Consider the following 17,649-nt stretch of genomic DNA (forward strand, 5'->3'; position numbering starts at 1 on the left):
TAATAGTTGTGGTGTACAGTCTCTTCTTGCAATGATTACCTGAAAGGCCATTTTTCCTGTTGAATCTTATTCTGTTTATTTTAGTCCTCATTCAATTAGTCGACACCAGAATAATGAAACAGAAGCAGGGCTGTGTTGTGATTTTCATCTCCCCTTCTCTCCATGATTGTGAGTATGTTGCTCTTCAATTGTAGAGTAATCATCACATAATAACATCCACTTGCGCTTTTGCTGTTACCGTGTTATTCGTCTCTTTATATTGATAGGGCTCCATTGCCTCTTGCACTGTTTGAAGTATCCAGTCCAGCAGGAACAGTAGACGATACTTTGCCTCTGGAACAGTGCGAATGAGTTCTGGTGAAATCTCTCAGACTCTTGCTGGTTGATGTATATAGTAGATGTGACAGACAAGTCACAAGTTCCCTTGATTGATATTCCCTGGCATGTTAACCTTGTGAAGCTGTGCCAAGCCAATGTGACATTAAATGACAAAACCATAATTTTTCCTTTTTTTCTCCCCTCTTTCAACTGTCTCCTCAAGGGGACAACCTGACATTATAAAACTCTGTTATTTTGCCTCAGCAGGCTCTCACTGCATTGGGAGATTTGTCCTTCAGGTACCCTACTGATGTTATTTTTTTTAGTTCTTTGCATTGAAATCAATGTAAGCAGCAAGCATAACCTTGCTTCAGCCTAGTAATTCTATACTTATTCACTTGTCCCTTCATTTCAACAGTGCAGTACTGAATTTTAAGATACACCTTTTTCAGACAGGCGATTCTACACGATATCTCATGTATTCGAAACATACAAAACCAAGTTTTCCATATCAAAGAAACATGAATACCTCCTACCATAAAGGCCGTCATGGGCTCTGCATTGTTATTTCTTGATTTATTGCGTATCGATTAACAGCTAGGATTATATCTCTTTACAATTTATTCGGGATTGAAATGTCATGATATTAGACACCCATAGGTTCCTGATTAGGCCATACATTGACTTAGGGCTGGTGGATGGCCAAAATCGTCTATCCCGATATCAGGTTGATACAACAGATGTAATGGCGGTTGAGAGAGTGGGTCGGCCAATGTCTGAAGGGTCGGCGGTTCGATCCCTGCCATGCCCTACTTGTGTCATGGTCGTTGTGTCCTTGGGCAAGACACTTCACCCACCTTGCCTCATGTGAATATGTATGACTGCTGTATGTTTGAGGAGGTGGTCGGAGGGGCCGTAGGCGCTGATTAGCAACCACGCTTCTGTCAGTCTGTCTCCGGGCAGCTGTGACTACTATCTTAGTTTATGTATGTCTGTGTGAATGAATGGACCTTAAGTGCAAAATGAAGCAGCATCCAAGTGATTTTAAAAAGTTCGGGACCTGGTTTTCCGACATTGCGATAGAAAAGATATATAGAAATATACACAATAGACATAAAACATTGTTTTTAACAATATATACTGTATATACTGCATTTCACCCACCCCTACAAGTAATCAGAGCAGCTGTCATTTAGCAAGGCTTTATTTCACGTTGAAGAAATTCTCAGAAAATACATGTACGCCTCAGAAGTGGGATCAGAGTGACATCAGGGCAGAGCTGCTGTCATGTATCACAGCACTTGGATGTCTTACATATGTACAGACATGCCTGAACACAATATAATACGATAAAAAACATTGACAAAGGGGCTTTTTTTCTCAATCTTGGCTCACATAACTAATTTGCATCACACTGTCTTACAGCTGTCACCCTCTTAATGTGATATGAATACCAAAATGTTTATCCATGGTGTAGTGTAATCTTTTCTTTGTTTCCTTTTCATTTTTGACTAAATACTAAATATGACAAGTAAGACCTGCTTAAATCTTCTGTCAGATATTTGCTGCATTTTATTCCATGTTAAGGCTTGCACTGTGTGACAAATCCTAATTGGTCATAGAGAGTACCTTCAGGGCGAAATGTACCTGATGCTGAGAATTCTGTTGCTCTAATTGGGTTTACCCATAATCTGCTGCTGCTGCTGGAGAGCCTCATGCATAAGCAGCATGGAAATCATGTAATACTTGGAATTAGCTGCCAACATGTTTGATTTAATTAATCAAAAATTAGCTTCCAGCCTTGGAAAACACACTGAAGAAACTCTCCAGAGGAGACTGGCAAGTCCTGAGTTCTGTAAAACTATTTATTCCGGTGAGTGATTAAGATTTTGCTTATTTTCTGAAAGACATCACTGGACACTGCTGTGAGGCGGGGTACACCCTGGACAGGACGCCAGCCTATCACATAGACATTCACACCTGCGGGAAATTTAGGATCATCAATTAACCTAATATATGCATGTCTTTTGACTGTGGAAGGAGAACCCATGCAGACACAGGGTGAACATGCAAACTGTTAGTAATGTGTTTGTAAACCTGGCTGCAACCAAATTTCTCCTGGTGGGATAATAGAGTTTGACTTGACTGGTCTTGACGCCGTCATATATATAATGTTACAATGTCGGATGTTCATATTAAATATGAAGTAGCTGGAGTTAAATTTACTAGACTTCTTTCTGTGGATTGATTAAAGTTTTGTGTAATAAGTAAATGTAAAAATCTGTGTGAGCAAAAACCTCAGATATCAGACTGTTCTGAACACTCCATATAACTATATAGTGTGCGTGTGTGTCTGTCTCTCCGTGTTTTAAATTCACATATTTCGAGAAGAAAACTACTTCACACTTGGCAGGTGTATTTCTGAGTATCAAAGAGAGTGCAGTGTCTATTGTGAAGTTGATTGTATGAGTGGTTCTTGAGAATGCTGCAAGCTACGATTTTGGGCACCCTCCGAACAGGCACACATTCTGAACAGTCACATGCTCAGAACGCCCCCCAACAACACTGCAAACAACAATACCAGGAGCCTAGCAATTGGCCTGATCAAACTGGGCACTGCACTAGTGTAATAAACTAATAGTTGTAATAAGCTAATAAGCTGTAATTTTTGCCAATTTCAGATCAAACTCATGCTGAAACATTGTGTTCGATTGTTTAGTTTTTAGTTAAGATGCCGTTATGGTGATTTTTCACAGTAAAAACTGTTGTTGAAGCACTTGTTTATATTAGAAGACCAATTTACAGATTACATTAATAATACACTCCAATCGACTCAATCCGCATGTCCTTCTTTTTGGTAACAACTTCTCCGTATGTGTGTTTCAGATTCAGGACCTAGCAATCCGTTGCGTCCAAAAAAACATCAAGAAGAACCATGGCGTGAAGGACTGGCCATGGTGGAAGCTCTTCACCACAGTTCAGCCCCTCATTAAGGTCCAGCTCACTGAGGAGCAGATGCGAGGCAAAGACGTGAGGCGGCCTTTCTGTGTGATACACCTCAACCTGATTTTATTCCTCTCAGTTACACAGCCTCTAATCCACTTTAAAAATGCAGCTGCCACTTCAGAGTGGAACTTCCTGTTATTAATTGATGTTTCTTGTAATACTTAATATTTCAGTTTTACCTGTTACATTACACAAACCTTATAGCTCCATTCTGTGCTTCAGGAGGAGATACAGCAGCAGAAATCGAAGCTGGAGAGGGTGGAGAAAGAGCGGAATGAGCTGAGACTGAACACTGATCGATTGGAGAGCAGGGTGGGTCCTTTCGTCTGTGGCAATGCATGCTGGGAGGATGTTGTTTAGGACTTGCGGTGTAGTTAAACGCTTTCATGTTCGTTAAAGATCACTTATTTGTAGAAGAACAGTGTCAAGTATTTGTAATTTTGTCTTACTGTGTGTGTGTGTGTGTGTGTGTGTGTGTGTGTGTGTGTGTGTGTGTGTGTGTGTGTGTGTGTGTGTGTGTGTGTGTGTGTGTGTGTGTGTGTGTGTGTGTGTGTGTGTGTGTGTGTGTGTGTGTGTGTGTGTGTGTGTGTGTGTGTGTGTGTGTGTGTGTGTGTGTGTGTGTGTGTGTGTGTGTGTGTGTGTGTGTGTGTGTGTGTGTGTGTGTGTGTGTGTGTGTGTGTGTGTGTGTGTGTGTGTGTGTGTGTGTGTGTGTGTGTGTGCAGATCTCAGACTTGTTGGCAGAACTGGCTGATGAGAGAAGCACTAGTGAGTCAGCATCCCAGTTGCTGGAGACTGAGACTTCAGAGAGACTCCGCCTGGAGAAGGACATGAAGGATCTTCAGGCACATATACACATCGATATGAACTCACACTGTAGCATCTTAATATTTAAAAAAATTCCAATGTCAATGTGACTGCTCTTATTCTGATTGCTGCGTGAATTTTTGCATTGCAGGCTAAGTTTGACGCCATGAAGAAACAATTAGAATCACAGGAGATGGAGGTGATGGAAGCTCGGCTCATGAAATCATCAGAGCTCAACGGGGAAATGGACGACGATGATGATGATGCTGGTTAGTTGAGCTAGAAAATGCTAGTTGTCATATGCAGGTGACATCATAGACGCCAGATACTGCCCAGATTTAAGTTGGAAACACAATCTTGGTTATCAGTGTTTTTTAACATTTGTTTTCAATTCACTTATTAATTGGCTCTTTTGACATTTGCAGCAGCTCGCCAAATCTGCCTAAAGGGCATGTCAGCTCAGGTCAGAAACATCATTTTCTGAACCGTTTATACCAGCGTTGTGTTCACAATTGTAGCTGCGGGAATTAGCCGCTTTCTTTCAGCAAGAGAAATGGTCATATCTTGCATGATGCTATCAAGAATATTTTTTTAAGTTTTGGATTAACCACTAGGGGGTTAAGATATTTGCTCCCAGGCATTACGACTAATGCCTGTTGCTGATTGGTATCCACCTGCTGGGAAAGAGAGCTCCCATTTAGAGCATAGTGTCCATGCGACTTTTCTCTGTGTTCCCACCCCCCTTCAACCCACCTCAGCAGACAAGCCATTACAGAGCATATCAGAATTCTTAGATGAATGAGAAAATAATCGTTGGGATCAGAGCCGGTGGCCCTGCAAGTTGTCATTATGCTATATATATGCTAATGAGCAGCACTGATGGAGGAGTCGGTGTTGGTATGTGAAGGAGAAATGGACAGCCTCTAAAATGATAAGGCTTGGAAATGAACCCGAACCTGAATATCTTCTATAGTTCTGATAGCCTCTGACAGCTCCAGAATTAGGGTCGGCTAAGAACTGTGGAAAGTGCCACTTAGACATGTCCTTCTCTAACTACTATTGTGGTGTGCTCTGAATTCTTACCTCAGGTTTATCCAAGATTAGAGCTGAAACCCTCTTGCTGAAAGGCTGCTTTGTAGTTTCCTGTCGAGTTTCTTTTGACCTTATAAGGTTGGGATTTGATGAAAGACGTTTTATTTCCCAAAAGATTATATTATTTTGGTCCTTGAATGTGATAACCATCACGTCCAGTACAGTGCACTCCATAATCCACAGCAGTCATCATTTCTAAGCTTTTGAGCCTTTTTCATCTGTATACTCTGCTGGACCTACATTAAAGGCCCGGACATACTTTCCACGTAGGCAGGAGACACCCAAATGTCACAAAGACATTTTCTAAATTGTATGCCTTTCCTCCAGGAGGCGAGTGGCGGATAAAATACAACCGAGCCATTCGTGAAATGGACTTCACCAAAAAGAAACTCCAGCAGGAGTCTGACGAGAAGGTGGACACAGAGCAGCAGAGCAAAAGACATCTGGAGAGAAGGGCAAGAAACTTTTTTATAATCATAAATCACTGAACAAACCAAGTCTATTTTAATGTTTGAATACCACACAATGTAATGATAATGATATGCATCGAACTGTCGTGAAAGAATAATATGTTGTGTTTGTTTGCATGTGCGTGTGTGTCTGTGCGTATGCCCGCTGCAGCTGGCTGATTTGCAGACAGATAATGAGGATGTGCAGCGCTCTGTGCAGCAGCTGAAGAAGAAGTGCCAGAAACTGACGGCAGAGCTGCAGGACACCAAGCTTCACCTGGAGGGCCTGCAGAGCCGCAACCATGATCTGGAGAAGAAACAGAGGAAGTTAGTTTCTTTGTCTCGCTGCCTTTCTAGTTGTCCATCTGTATGGCTTTCTTTCGTAAACACAAATTACAGAGAACATTGCTCTTTTCTCCGTGAAAGACCAGGCACAGTCACTCTGACCCAGCCGACAGAACACTCACGTTGTCTTTCATTTGAATAGTGACTGAGATGTTCTGTAATCTGTGGAATTGCATTAGCTGAGAAAATGACTTTAAGGCTTTAAGCACTTGAGAAGCTATCGCTGTGGCAGAATGTGATCTCTCCCCTGTGGCTAATTGAAGATGCTCTGTGGGTGAAATTATTTTCAGCTGCGCTTCAGAGAGAAAAACAGGGAATTACAACGAGTTGACAGCATGAAACACTTAGCTGTTAAGTTCACTAACCATAAGTGTTTCTGCCTCAGACAATTGAAGAAAACATTTTGCATAGTATTACAACCCAATTATAAATTGATGGCTAATGGAACGGGATAACAGTTGAGGCTAAAATAGAGGTAGCGCTGAACTGACATTGGGCTTTGTGTCCAGCATAGCCTATGACGCTCAAGTAACAGTTAAGGTTAGATATTGAGTCAGCGGGCTTAATATTTTTAAATGTTCACACACACAACTACTTATCACATAAAAATAACATAATTATCTACTACATCTCCTGCAGCCTTCAGTCATCTGTGAATTATTGTCCATTTGTGAAATTTCTACAATGCTCATCTGTTCAGCCCTATGGAACATTAGTCTTATGTACAATCAACATTTTACTGAGCTGCAAATTGTCCAACCCCGGATAAGCGACCCGACCTGACTCCGGATAAGCGGTTGAAGATGAGTGTGTATTTGTGTGCGTGTATTCCAGATTTGACCTGGAGCAAAACCAGGCTCAGGCTGAGGTACAAAGAGAAAGGAGCCAGAGGGAGAAGCTGGCTCGGGAGAAAGACATAATGACTGGTGAGATGTTTAACCTCCGCCAGCAGCTGCAGGTAAGCTACTTTACACTACTGTACACACTTCAAATGTACTTTGATGCCCTCTCTCGGGGACTACATGTCTGGTCTCTCTGCTCTCTATTTGACATAACTGGGCTGGTCCAGATGTGCATTTTACTGTGTTTCTTCTGCCTGCAGGACAAGGACATGGAATTGTATGCCGTGAATATGAAGGTGCAGCAGCTGGAGGCAGAGCTGGAGGATCTGTCGTCCCAGGAGTCTAAGGACGAAGCCTCCCTGTCCAAGGTCAAGAAGCAGCTTCGCGACCTCGAGGCCAAGGTTAAAGACCAGGAGGAAGAGCTGGACGAACAGGCAGGAACTATCCAGATGCTGGAGCAGGTACAGGGCAGTGCAGATGTGGTATTTCATAACAGTACCGTACTAAGTTGCTTATATCAACCTATTCAGTGTTTTAACCTCTTAACTGTAATTCTCACCTAATATCCTTCGTGTAGTGTCACAATACCTTTGTGTCTTTTTATGATTTTATAAGAGGCTTTCTTTCATTTTTGACTGATGTAGAAATCTAATTTTGCAAGCAAACCAAAGATTATGTTCTTCTCATTTTGTTTTGTTTTTTAAAACTTTGTGCTTGTGCATTTATTTTATATGCTGTCATATGTGCACACCCCCTTCATGCACTCAGGCTAAGCTGCGGCTTGAGATGGAGATGGAGAAGCAGCGGCAGACCCACTCTAAAGATATTGAGAGTAAGGATGAAGAGGTAGAGGAGATCAGGCATTCCTGCAGTAAGAAGGTTGGTGCTGCTCATTCTCACTCCTTACATAGGTGAACATACATCTCCATCTTGAACTAAAAATTGATTAGTTCTGGTCAAGGCAGCACTACACATTTCATGCAACTTTGTTCTTGAACTGGTTTTGGTTATCCCACATGGTATGCAAATATGATGTATTTATAATTATAGTAATAATAATAATAATCATTATTTTATATATGGATTGTACACAGCAGAGGCTGCCTATCACATATTATCATGTATTAGGAACAACAAGCACAACATTAGCTGAACATTTTACATTCAACCAACACAGTACATGCATATTAATAACAAGGTACAATTTAGAATGCAAATAGTGTTTGCATCTGTATACATATATCTATACAAAAAAAAATCTATATTAAATAGTTTAATTCTTGCTAGCAGACCTGAGAGGGCAATCCATTTGTCTTTGATGTGCAAGAGCAGCCATTTCTAACAGACTGGTCGATGGTGTGTTGTGTCTGACTTTGTTTATCACTGATCATCTGTTTGTGCATCCTGACACTCTGTTCATGTGTCCTGCAGCTGAAACAGATGGAAGTGCAGCTGGAGGAGGAGTATGAAGACAAGCAGAAAGTGTTGCGTGAGAGAAGAGAGCTGGAGTCCAAACTATTAAACGCCCAGGACCAGGTACTTTCATCACTCTGCCTCTGGTCTCTGTCAGCACAGTTAACTGTGTGCAATTTAGTGTGCGCCACTTCTTTTGATCGGAAAAAAAGTGCTTTTGAGTCTGGAGAGGTGCTTTGGGTTTTTTGACAGAGGATATAAATATAGAGTGTGTGTGACAATAATGGCTAGAAATTTGTGTTTTTTCCTCCAGGTGGGCCAGAGGGATGTGGAGACAGAGAAGAGGCTGAAGAAAGACCTAAAGAGAACCAAAGTCCTTCTGGCGGACGCACAGATTATGCTGGACCACCTGAAGAGTAACGCCCCAAGCAAGAGGGAGATCGCTCAGCTCAAAAATCAAGTATACCACCCTAATTGACCTCTTTACTTTATCTTATGCTGATCCAAGACAAACACACTTTTTATGCCTCCGCAATGACTGCCACTCTGAAAAAGGAAATCTTGGCCTGGATATCTTCTGGCTACACCATAAAGTCTGAAATATATTAGCTGTTGCTCCCAAAGGCTAAATTGTCATCAGACAGATAGCCGATGGGTTCCGAGATTGAGAATTCATATGCTAACTATGACAACATTTCAAACAAATGTCTAAAAGGATAAAAACGATGAAGTGATGGCATTTTATATCCAATAGGTCAACTTCACTGTGACATCTTAATGTTCTCGAAAAAATGCTTTTCCGTTCATTATTCAACACCATAACTCACGAACAGCAGGGGAGACATTTGGTGGGATATTGAATTGGTGACACTAATCTTGAAATTGTGGTGATTATATAGATCTTCTGTGCTGTCAGGTAGAAGAAGTGTATGAAGAATCCACATTTCACCCGAAAATACGCTTAATAACTTTTGTTAAAGTCATCACTACATCAGGATGTAGCAGATTATTCTAGTTAAACTTGGTCTCCGAGTATAATTATGCACATGTTGATAAATCTTCATTCCTCTACTTATCCAGCTTAGATGCCTGATCTTGGCCGACTAATGTTTGTCCCTCACCCCGGTACCTTTTCCTTCCTCCTGTTTCTCACAGCTGGAGGAGTCAGAGTTCACTTCCACAGCTTCAGTAAAGGCTCGAAAGAGCATGGAGATTGAAATAGAGGACTTGCACATCCAAATGGAGGACGTGGTCAAAGCTAAGATATCGGTGGGTTTTTACATCAGTCTGCTACATGTCTTGAAGCTGCAGCATACAGTATTATGTAGAGTGGAACAGCACTAAATGTTTTCCAATTATTCACTTGAGTAGACTTGAATGCCAATCAGTCCTGCATATGTTTCGAACACAACACGTTTTTTGTTAGTTCATAATCAACTGTTTATATTACACATTAATAGATAATGAAATATACCTATTCCTTTTACATCTCACAATGCGGAAACGGATAAGAGAGAAATTGTTTATGTAAATCTTTCTATACCCTTCTTTAGATGAGCAAATGAAACACAAAACAACAAACAATGCTTAATTAATGGCTTTGCCTACAGTATATAACTTTCACTCTTAAAAAAGCAGCAGGGCAACATTAATATGCGTGCATCATCAAGCCATGGTGGGATATTAAAATAATAAATGCCCTTTGGCATATATCTGATTTCAACATTTTTCTCTAATGGATAAATAAGCTTTGTGGAATTTTTTTTCTCTACATCTGCTCATTAATGGCTGTCTCATGAGTACTGCCTGCATGTCAGACGTGTAGACTGAGGAGGTTTGTGTCTCTGGGGATGACACAGAGAGTGCTGTGTGCCTGTGCTTTGCTTGTTAATCGCTGTATTTATGGCAAGGGAAGGTCTTGTAAAGTCTCAGATTAAAGAATGCATAAATTGAGGGCCAGAGCCCCCCCATCCCTGAACACAGAGGATGAACCCTAAATAGGACATCACCAGTAGTGCTGCACTGGCTGCACTTTTCTCTCCCTTAATGAGCCAATTGATTATCACCAATTGGTCTCATCCTCCAGCCAGAGCCCTGTCCAGATTGTGTTTCATTGCCATCAGATGAGATTCCAGGACTGCCACGGCCTGGCCAGCTAACGGCCATTCATCATATTCAATAGCTCATGAATAAATCCTATCATTATATACTAAAATGTGTGTGTGTTTCCTCCTCATTTTGTCCTTCAGTTAGAGGAGCAGGTTAGCCGTATGCAGAGAGAGAAGAATGACCTGCAGTCTCGTATGGAGGAAGATCAGGAGGATATGAATGAGCTGATGAAGAAACACAAAGCTGCAGTTGCCCAGGTAACCCACACCTTGGTGAGCAGCTTAAAAGCCCTGGAAATACAGTTGTATGAATTCATCTGTCATCAATGCTCAGGCTGAAATGAAAAAAAGGGTAATTCCTTTGTTTAATTGTGTTTAGTTTGAGAAGATGTGGGGTACTCTCCTTTTTTATGGTGTACACACTGCAAGAGTAGGTACTTTCCCAGCACAAGAGGAACTTTGAATGAATTACATAAGTGTTCATAGATTGGTTGACCACATGGGCAAATGCAGCACCGGTACTTACCATTTTTAAGCATTCTCATTGGCAATTCAAATAGGAATTATTTTCTTGTTAATGGTTGTCATTTTTAACAACAATTGATATTCTACAATCTACATCTTTAACAGGGCAAAACACCAACAACTTGTGACACATAAACAATTTGTAACACTAATAATGTTCATTTACAAAATTCTATGTACTCATGACAGTAGAATAAGCCACCATTATTAACACCTATAATAAGGACCATTCATGCAAAAGAAAAATACTGTGATACTGCCAACATTTTAAGACACACTGTGATACAACTATTTGGTCATACCGCCCAGCACTATCTTGTAGGTGTGTCTTTCCCCAGTGGGCAGTTCCCTTCAGCGTTCAGTTTCCGTTTGGTCTGAAAACACCTATTAACATTCTGTCCTTTTCTGCATGTTTAAGCAGAGTGGCTTTGAGGTTTGGAGGACATATTCCCCTCTAAACACAGTGTGAGCTCTGCAATCAGGGAGATGCAATCTGTTCTACAGCAGATCACATGACAAATGATTTGGCACAGATGTATTATATTCATTAACCATTTACATTAAAATGGATTTTTTTTTTTTTTTTTTACAGATACAGTACTTGAAGCATACACCGACACACACTTCTCTCTCACACACATATACACACATCCTAATTCTCCGACCATTAACTTTGTGTGTGTGTGTGTGTGTGTGTGTGTGTGTGTGTGTGTGTGTGTGTGCTTGTGCGTGTGCGTGCGTGCGTGCGCGCACCAGTCTGCCAGGGACTTGAGCCAGATCAGTGACCTGCAGGCCCAGCTGGAAGAGGCCACAAAGGAGAAGCAGGAGATCCAAGAAAAGGTACGAGGAAGTATTCTAAGGCACTATAGCCGTCTGCCAGGAACCTGCCCGCTGCCTCAACACTCCTCTCTGATTAGACTTCAGCTTTCCACTGACTTTCTCTGATTATTGTGACCAAAAAATGCTCAGTTCCTGTGGCAGCATTCTTCTGAAAATTGCGATGCAATTTGCATTTGAATAGCATGAATCAGTGAAGATTTAGAGTCAAGGAGAAAAATAGTTTTTTTGTTCCCTCTCAGTACCCACATAAAAAGGAAGGGTCATGTACATAAACTCTGCAGCTTGATGCCATGGTTTAATCAATTAGATAAAATGAAAGCACTCACTCTGGTCCTTTCAACAGTTATCTCTACACTTGGTGCAGCAGCTTCTGTCTCCGCTTTTTTTAATCTTATTTGTGGTCTTGTTTGTCATTCAAATGTCAATGTATCATTTTATTTTTAAATATCAGAAAATTATGAAAACAGTGTCAGATGGTGTGTTTTGTTTGTTTATCAGATGTCCTAGCTATTGAAGTGATAAAATGAGATAATTGGACATAATAGCAACATCTTGTTAGTGTACACCTATAGAATAGAACAGAAAAACTGTGAAGATGCCATTTCACCTTGAAACATAAGAAAGGCCCTCACAACAGACGCCCACAGCATATTTGAAATGTCAAACTCCTGCTCTGTGTGACTTTTGCATCTGCTAGTTTCCTTACACACACATGCACACACGCACGCACGCACACACGCACGCACGCAAGCACGCACAAACACACACACACAAACAAAGACACACACACTACAATACCATGTAGAGAGACCCTGAGACATGAATTTTCTTGCCTTTTTGTGTGTTATTCCAAGTACAATGACCTACCTACATGAACATTTAATACACACTTATAAATATATAATTGCACCCTTTGTTTATATAGAGTGTGTGCTGTGTTCATGCGAGCGTTGGTAGCAAGTCCATCTCTGGTGTTTTTCAAAACAGTTCTAAGGCACTTTACCTCTAGCATGAGTAATGGCTGTAGCTACGTGCTTTTAATGTGTCACAAACAAGGTGAGGACTGATTGTTGGTTTGGTTGTCTGTGTACAAAGAACGTAGCATATGGTACACTTTATGCAGGCTTCCCAGTGCACGCATTGACCCTAAATTGAGGTTGAGATTTGTGGTTCAGAGTGAAATATTTGCCATGACATGCACATTCACGCTCCCCCCAGGAAGAACAAAAAATTCAAACATTTTAGTTTGCCCAACATATGACTAAATATGACACTCAGACAGTAAATTTGGGATTTATTACACCAGCTAAACATCAGCATGTTAACATTGTTATCGTTGGCATGTTTGTATATTGTACAACTGTCTTACAGCTCACTCACTAACAGCTTTTTATATGCATTATGTAACCGTCATAAGCTGTAGCTACAACATTCTTGTGCAATTAGCCTATTTCTATGTTGATTGGTGCTGTATACAGTGCTTGAGTCGCCCAGCTAAATGATTGAGGCTCAGCATAAATGTGGATTCATGTGGTAAAAAGGTTAATGTACCTGATTCAGGCCTCTGTTGATAGCAGTGCTTTTATTATTATAGTGTTTTTCTGATGGAGTTGTTCAGAGGATAACCTCTTAACATGTCGCGTGTGTCGTGCATTAATACGTGCCCGTTTTCTTTGTTGATGAATGTGTGTTGTGCAAAAATGAATTTCCTCTGAGATATTAATGCTGCATTTAATATATTACATATTTATTTTATGGCAATCTACTGTTTAGTTTGCATGCATATTATACACACTCAGGCTGGGAGTAACTGGACTTTCAAAGGGTGTCTTCCTTTAAGTGTTGATATGCAGAGTAGACTAAACAAATAAAACCATCTGCCTTGAACAGAATGTGTTTTAAATATAATTTCACTAAAGGACAGAATTGAGCTTTTGCCACCTCCTAACAGCAGACCATGTTGCTATTAGATTAAGTTATATGCGTGCCAAAGCTTTGGTCCTCTCAGTTATATACAAGGCCCACCCATCAGAACATTTTTGGCTACACTAGAGACACACAGCAGGCTGTAAGGCATTGTTAAAACCTGCCAGAGACGGCAGCGATAGCCATCTAAGGCATCTGACCTTGAAGTGGTTATCTCATCCTCAGTAGGAGGGAAATCTAGCTTCTTTAGTAATATCAAAGGAAAGCTCCAAATCCTCCTTGTCTCAGATGCAAAGTCCCCCATTAGGTGCCACGCTGCCTTTTGGGCTGGTTTTGTTGTGACATATCTTTCTTCCTTTTATCAGTCATGAGAAAACGATTCAGATGGAACAAACGTGCTTTGCATGAAGCTGCACTCTTTCCCAAGGCCTGTGAAATTACTGTGACTCTGTGTTACTCAGCCTGAACCACAAGCTCTTCTTTTGACCATTCGTGGTAAATTGGGGGCTTATCTAGAGCTCATTATTCAGGCTGGATGCACAATATTTGCACGTACCAAGATGGATTAAATTTACACAAAAAGGGTGGAAAAAGTGAACATTAATTTAGTTTTAATACATACACATGACATTAGCGCAAAGTATTTCCTAGTCCTTACTTAAAAGGAAGGAAAAAGCAGAGGTCAAGAAGGAGGTTTGCAGTCAGCACTGCTCCGCAGGGAGTGGTTGTGTGTGTTTACTTGTATGTGTGTGTGTCCCTCCTCCAGCTTCATTCGCTGCAGAGCCAGCTAGAGTTCCAAGAACAGTCCATGGTGGAAAAGTCTCTTGTGTGCCGTCAAGAGGCCAAGATCCGAGAGCTGGAGACCAAGCTGGAGTACGAGAGGACGCAAATCAAACGCTTGGAGGTGATATTTTGTGAACCTGCAACTTTGACATTGTATTTTCTATTTATCAAGAGGTAGAGATGGTAACAATTGAGGGTATGGGGTCCTTTGCATACGTCCATATCTTTGGGGTTCTGGTTAACAAAAGCATAAATATGTTTTAATTCATAATTGAGAAAAGTGCCATGCTCAAATCTTTAAAGAGACCAACTCTGTTGGGCTAGGGATAAACATTGAAGGGTAAATACAGAACAATGAGATAATTTTTGTCCACTTGTGTGACCTTTGTAAGAACAAGTTCACCTCGAATCCTCCCCAGAGCCTGGTGGGTCGTCTTAAGGAGAACCTTGAAAAGTTGACAGAGGAGAGAAACCAACGCATTGCTGCAGAAAACAGGGAGAAGGAGCAGAATAAGCGAATGCAGAGGCAGATAAGGGACATGAAAGAAGAAATGGGAGAGCTGTCTAAGAAGGAGGCCGAGGCGAGCCGGAAGAAGCACGAGTTGGTAAGGCTTTGGGTGCTGGGAGACTTGATACGATTCACTGGAATTCCCACTAGAGGAGGTAACCGTGCTTCTTCTGTGCTGTGATCCATTCAACAGGAAATGGACATCGAAAGCTTAGAGGCGGCAAATCAGAGCTTACAAGTGGACCTTAAGCTGGCCTTCAAGAGGATAGGTGACCTGCAGGCTGCCATAGAGGACGAGATGGAGAGTGATGACAATGATGACTTAATCAACAGGTACAGCACAGCTTTAACCTTCACCGAAGGAAGATACAATTGCCTTTGCTTGAGTAGATCTGTATGTGCTTGGTACATCGGAGATGTGCTGGGCTGTAGCTAGAGTCCTTAGTATCAGTACAAGTTATCTTGCTGAAAGAAACTCATAAAATGAGAACTGCTAGTTTTTTAGTAGCCTGTAAATCATAACTTGAATCTTTTAATTCTCTATCTCCCACATCTTCTTGCATCAATTTCTGTTCAACCTCTGTTGTACTCTTGGAGTCATACTACATTTAGTCTGTTCTCCAAATATATATAGTTTCATTTGACTCCCTGCTTCGGATCTTTTGTCTAAGCACAGGTTTTCCCTCTTTGGTTACTCCTTCTTTCTAGAGGGGTTGAGGGTTATGCTAGCTCTGGGCCCACTTTGGTAAACACTGACTGCAGTGGTACAGACCTCTATCACGGAAGACTTCACACAAAGAAAGGAAGGAATCCAGCAACAGCATGAGTTGATTTACAGAGTCACTGCTTTACAATGGATAGTTATTTTATATGTGTGTGTATAAGTGTAAAAGTGTTTATTTGCTGTTTTCTCAGTTGTTTGTGTCTCACCTTCTCCTTTTTCCTTTGTTCCCCTTTTGTTTTTTTCCACACTTTCGGCAGTTTGCAAGACATGGTGACAAAGTATCAGAAACGAAAGAACAAAACGTGAGAATGGAAAATGCATCCTTTGTCTTTGTTTTTTTTCTCACCTGTTTCAACCACAAGAGAGAATAATGCAGTATTCCTTATCCTCTCATTGTGTGTTGTTCACAGTAACACCACGGGAAGAAGTCATTCTCAATAAAAAGGAAAGCGGAGTCTGTGGCATACATCATGATAAAAGCTACGCTTAAAGGATGGCTTTGGTGTTTAATTTAGTTTCATTCTGTGCCTAGTGTCCAGAGGTGTCGTTGGAGATTTCGGTTCTTGTTTTGCTACGTTCAGAGCAACAAGAATTTATTCGAAAAACCTGACGGCACACACACTTTGCAGAATGTTAGAGGAAATTTAAACTAAATATGGTGAACAGACTACAGCTATAAATGACAATGGCACAAACCTTTTAGCCAGTCTTACAGCCTCATCATACACCTTCATCATGCATTCGTTTGGATCTTGGGTTGAAGCTGTTTTGCACTGAACTCCACTGATTTTTACCCATCTTCTGCTCCTGTGTGGCTCTTCCAAAGCACAGGTTCATATCTCACTGAGTTTGTACTGGGGATACACTGCAGATTATTCTTTACTTTATATGATCATGTGAAATCTGAAATATAATATGTAAGAAAATTTCCAATTTTAGTTGCTTTATAGTTTGAATGAAATTAAGATGACTTGATGACTTCCTTTTTGTTTATTGATAATAAGAAATGAGAAGAATAGGGGCTGAGACACATGTTGAAATCATAACAGCACAGCCTGAAAACAAACTAAAACTATGAAAAAATGTGGACAAATTTAGACATATTGTAAGCTTCTGAAAATAAATATAACTAAAAAATAAAAAAAAATCTAATTATGGGTTGAAGAGATGATATGTATTGTGCCCCCACACAAACTTAGCATGGTGGGAGTGACTTACATGTGCTCTGGAAGACCTTAAGCAAAACTGTGAGCGATGCCATGAAATGATTGCAGCGCACTGTCTTTGCACGGCTGCACAGTCAGCAAGTGGTGCAGGACAGTGATGGCACAGGGAGCGAGTGAAATGTTCTCATCCAAAACTTCAGCTGTTGATTTCCATGCATGCATATACTCTGCTAATATAACCTTCTTTAATAGTGCTGTAATACATTGAACTTTAAATACAAATAATCACCTTGTCTTGCTTGTAAAATGTGTAGTCACTGAATGTGAATGTTAATTGTGTTCTTTTGACTGACTGAATCCCATTTTCTTTCAGTTTTTATACAGTGAAAGGAATCTTTGTGGCATGTGAGATAATTAAAACCTTCATCAGAGCGTAGTGAAAACAAATGTAGTTTCGAGCAGATATACCCATCCATGATTTCCTGCTTTAACCTCTGATTGCTTCTTCAAAGAGACTATGCGTTATCTTTTTCCCGTGTTATCCATTTTTCATCAGACAACCCGTATGTTTCAGTGCTCTGCTTTTCTTTTTGTTCAACTCAAGAAAAAAGCAAGGCTTTTCTGTATTTACTAAATTTCATTTTACCCTCCTTCAATATCAATGCATTAGCAGCATGGGTGAACAATAATGGAAGAGGTGATTTGTCTTCTAATCTTGAAGTGGATTTTCCAGATGATTTACATTACCATTCAATATTTTTGTACCCAGTGCAGAGGTAATAATAGCTGAATTATTATTA

General features: G+C 40.7%; 1 protein-coding gene across 8 annotated transcripts in view; it reads left to right on the forward strand.

The window, feature by feature from the left end:
* The window catches only part of LOC310956443 (unconventional myosin-XVIIIa-like), a 55,331-nt gene that overhangs the window by 29,351 nt on the left and 8,331 nt on the right, over positions 1–17,649 (forward strand). For all 8 annotated transcript variants that reach the window (XM_083926655.1, XM_083926652.1, XM_083926657.1 and 5 more), the window contains 18 exons: positions 3,205–3,348; positions 3,547–3,636; positions 4,047–4,166; positions 4,280–4,397; positions 5,548–5,675; positions 5,842–5,996; positions 6,849–6,972; positions 7,117–7,317; positions 7,625–7,735; positions 8,288–8,392; positions 8,583–8,729; positions 9,425–9,538; positions 10,519–10,635; positions 11,659–11,742; positions 14,435–14,572; positions 14,871–15,056; positions 15,153–15,292; positions 15,941–15,985. In XM_083926655.1, coding sequence (XP_083782781.1) covers positions 3,205–3,348; positions 3,547–3,636; positions 4,047–4,166; positions 4,280–4,397; positions 5,548–5,675; positions 5,842–5,996; positions 6,849–6,972; positions 7,117–7,317; positions 7,625–7,735; positions 8,288–8,392; positions 8,583–8,729; positions 9,425–9,538; positions 10,519–10,635; positions 11,659–11,742; positions 14,435–14,572; positions 14,871–15,056; positions 15,153–15,292; positions 15,941–15,985 — 2,267 coding nt within the window. The remainder of the gene's footprint in view (positions 1–3,204; positions 3,349–3,546; positions 3,637–4,046; positions 4,167–4,279; positions 4,398–5,547; positions 5,676–5,841; positions 5,997–6,848; positions 6,973–7,116; positions 7,318–7,624; positions 7,736–8,287; positions 8,393–8,582; positions 8,730–9,424; positions 9,539–10,518; positions 10,636–11,658; positions 11,743–14,434; positions 14,573–14,870; positions 15,057–15,152; positions 15,293–15,940; positions 15,986–17,649) is intronic.

The sequence above is a fragment of the Echiichthys vipera genome (genome assembly GCF_963691815.1).
Source record: "Echiichthys vipera genome assembly, chromosome: 14".
NCBI lineage: Eukaryota > Metazoa > Chordata > Actinopteri > Perciformes > Trachinidae > Echiichthys > Echiichthys vipera.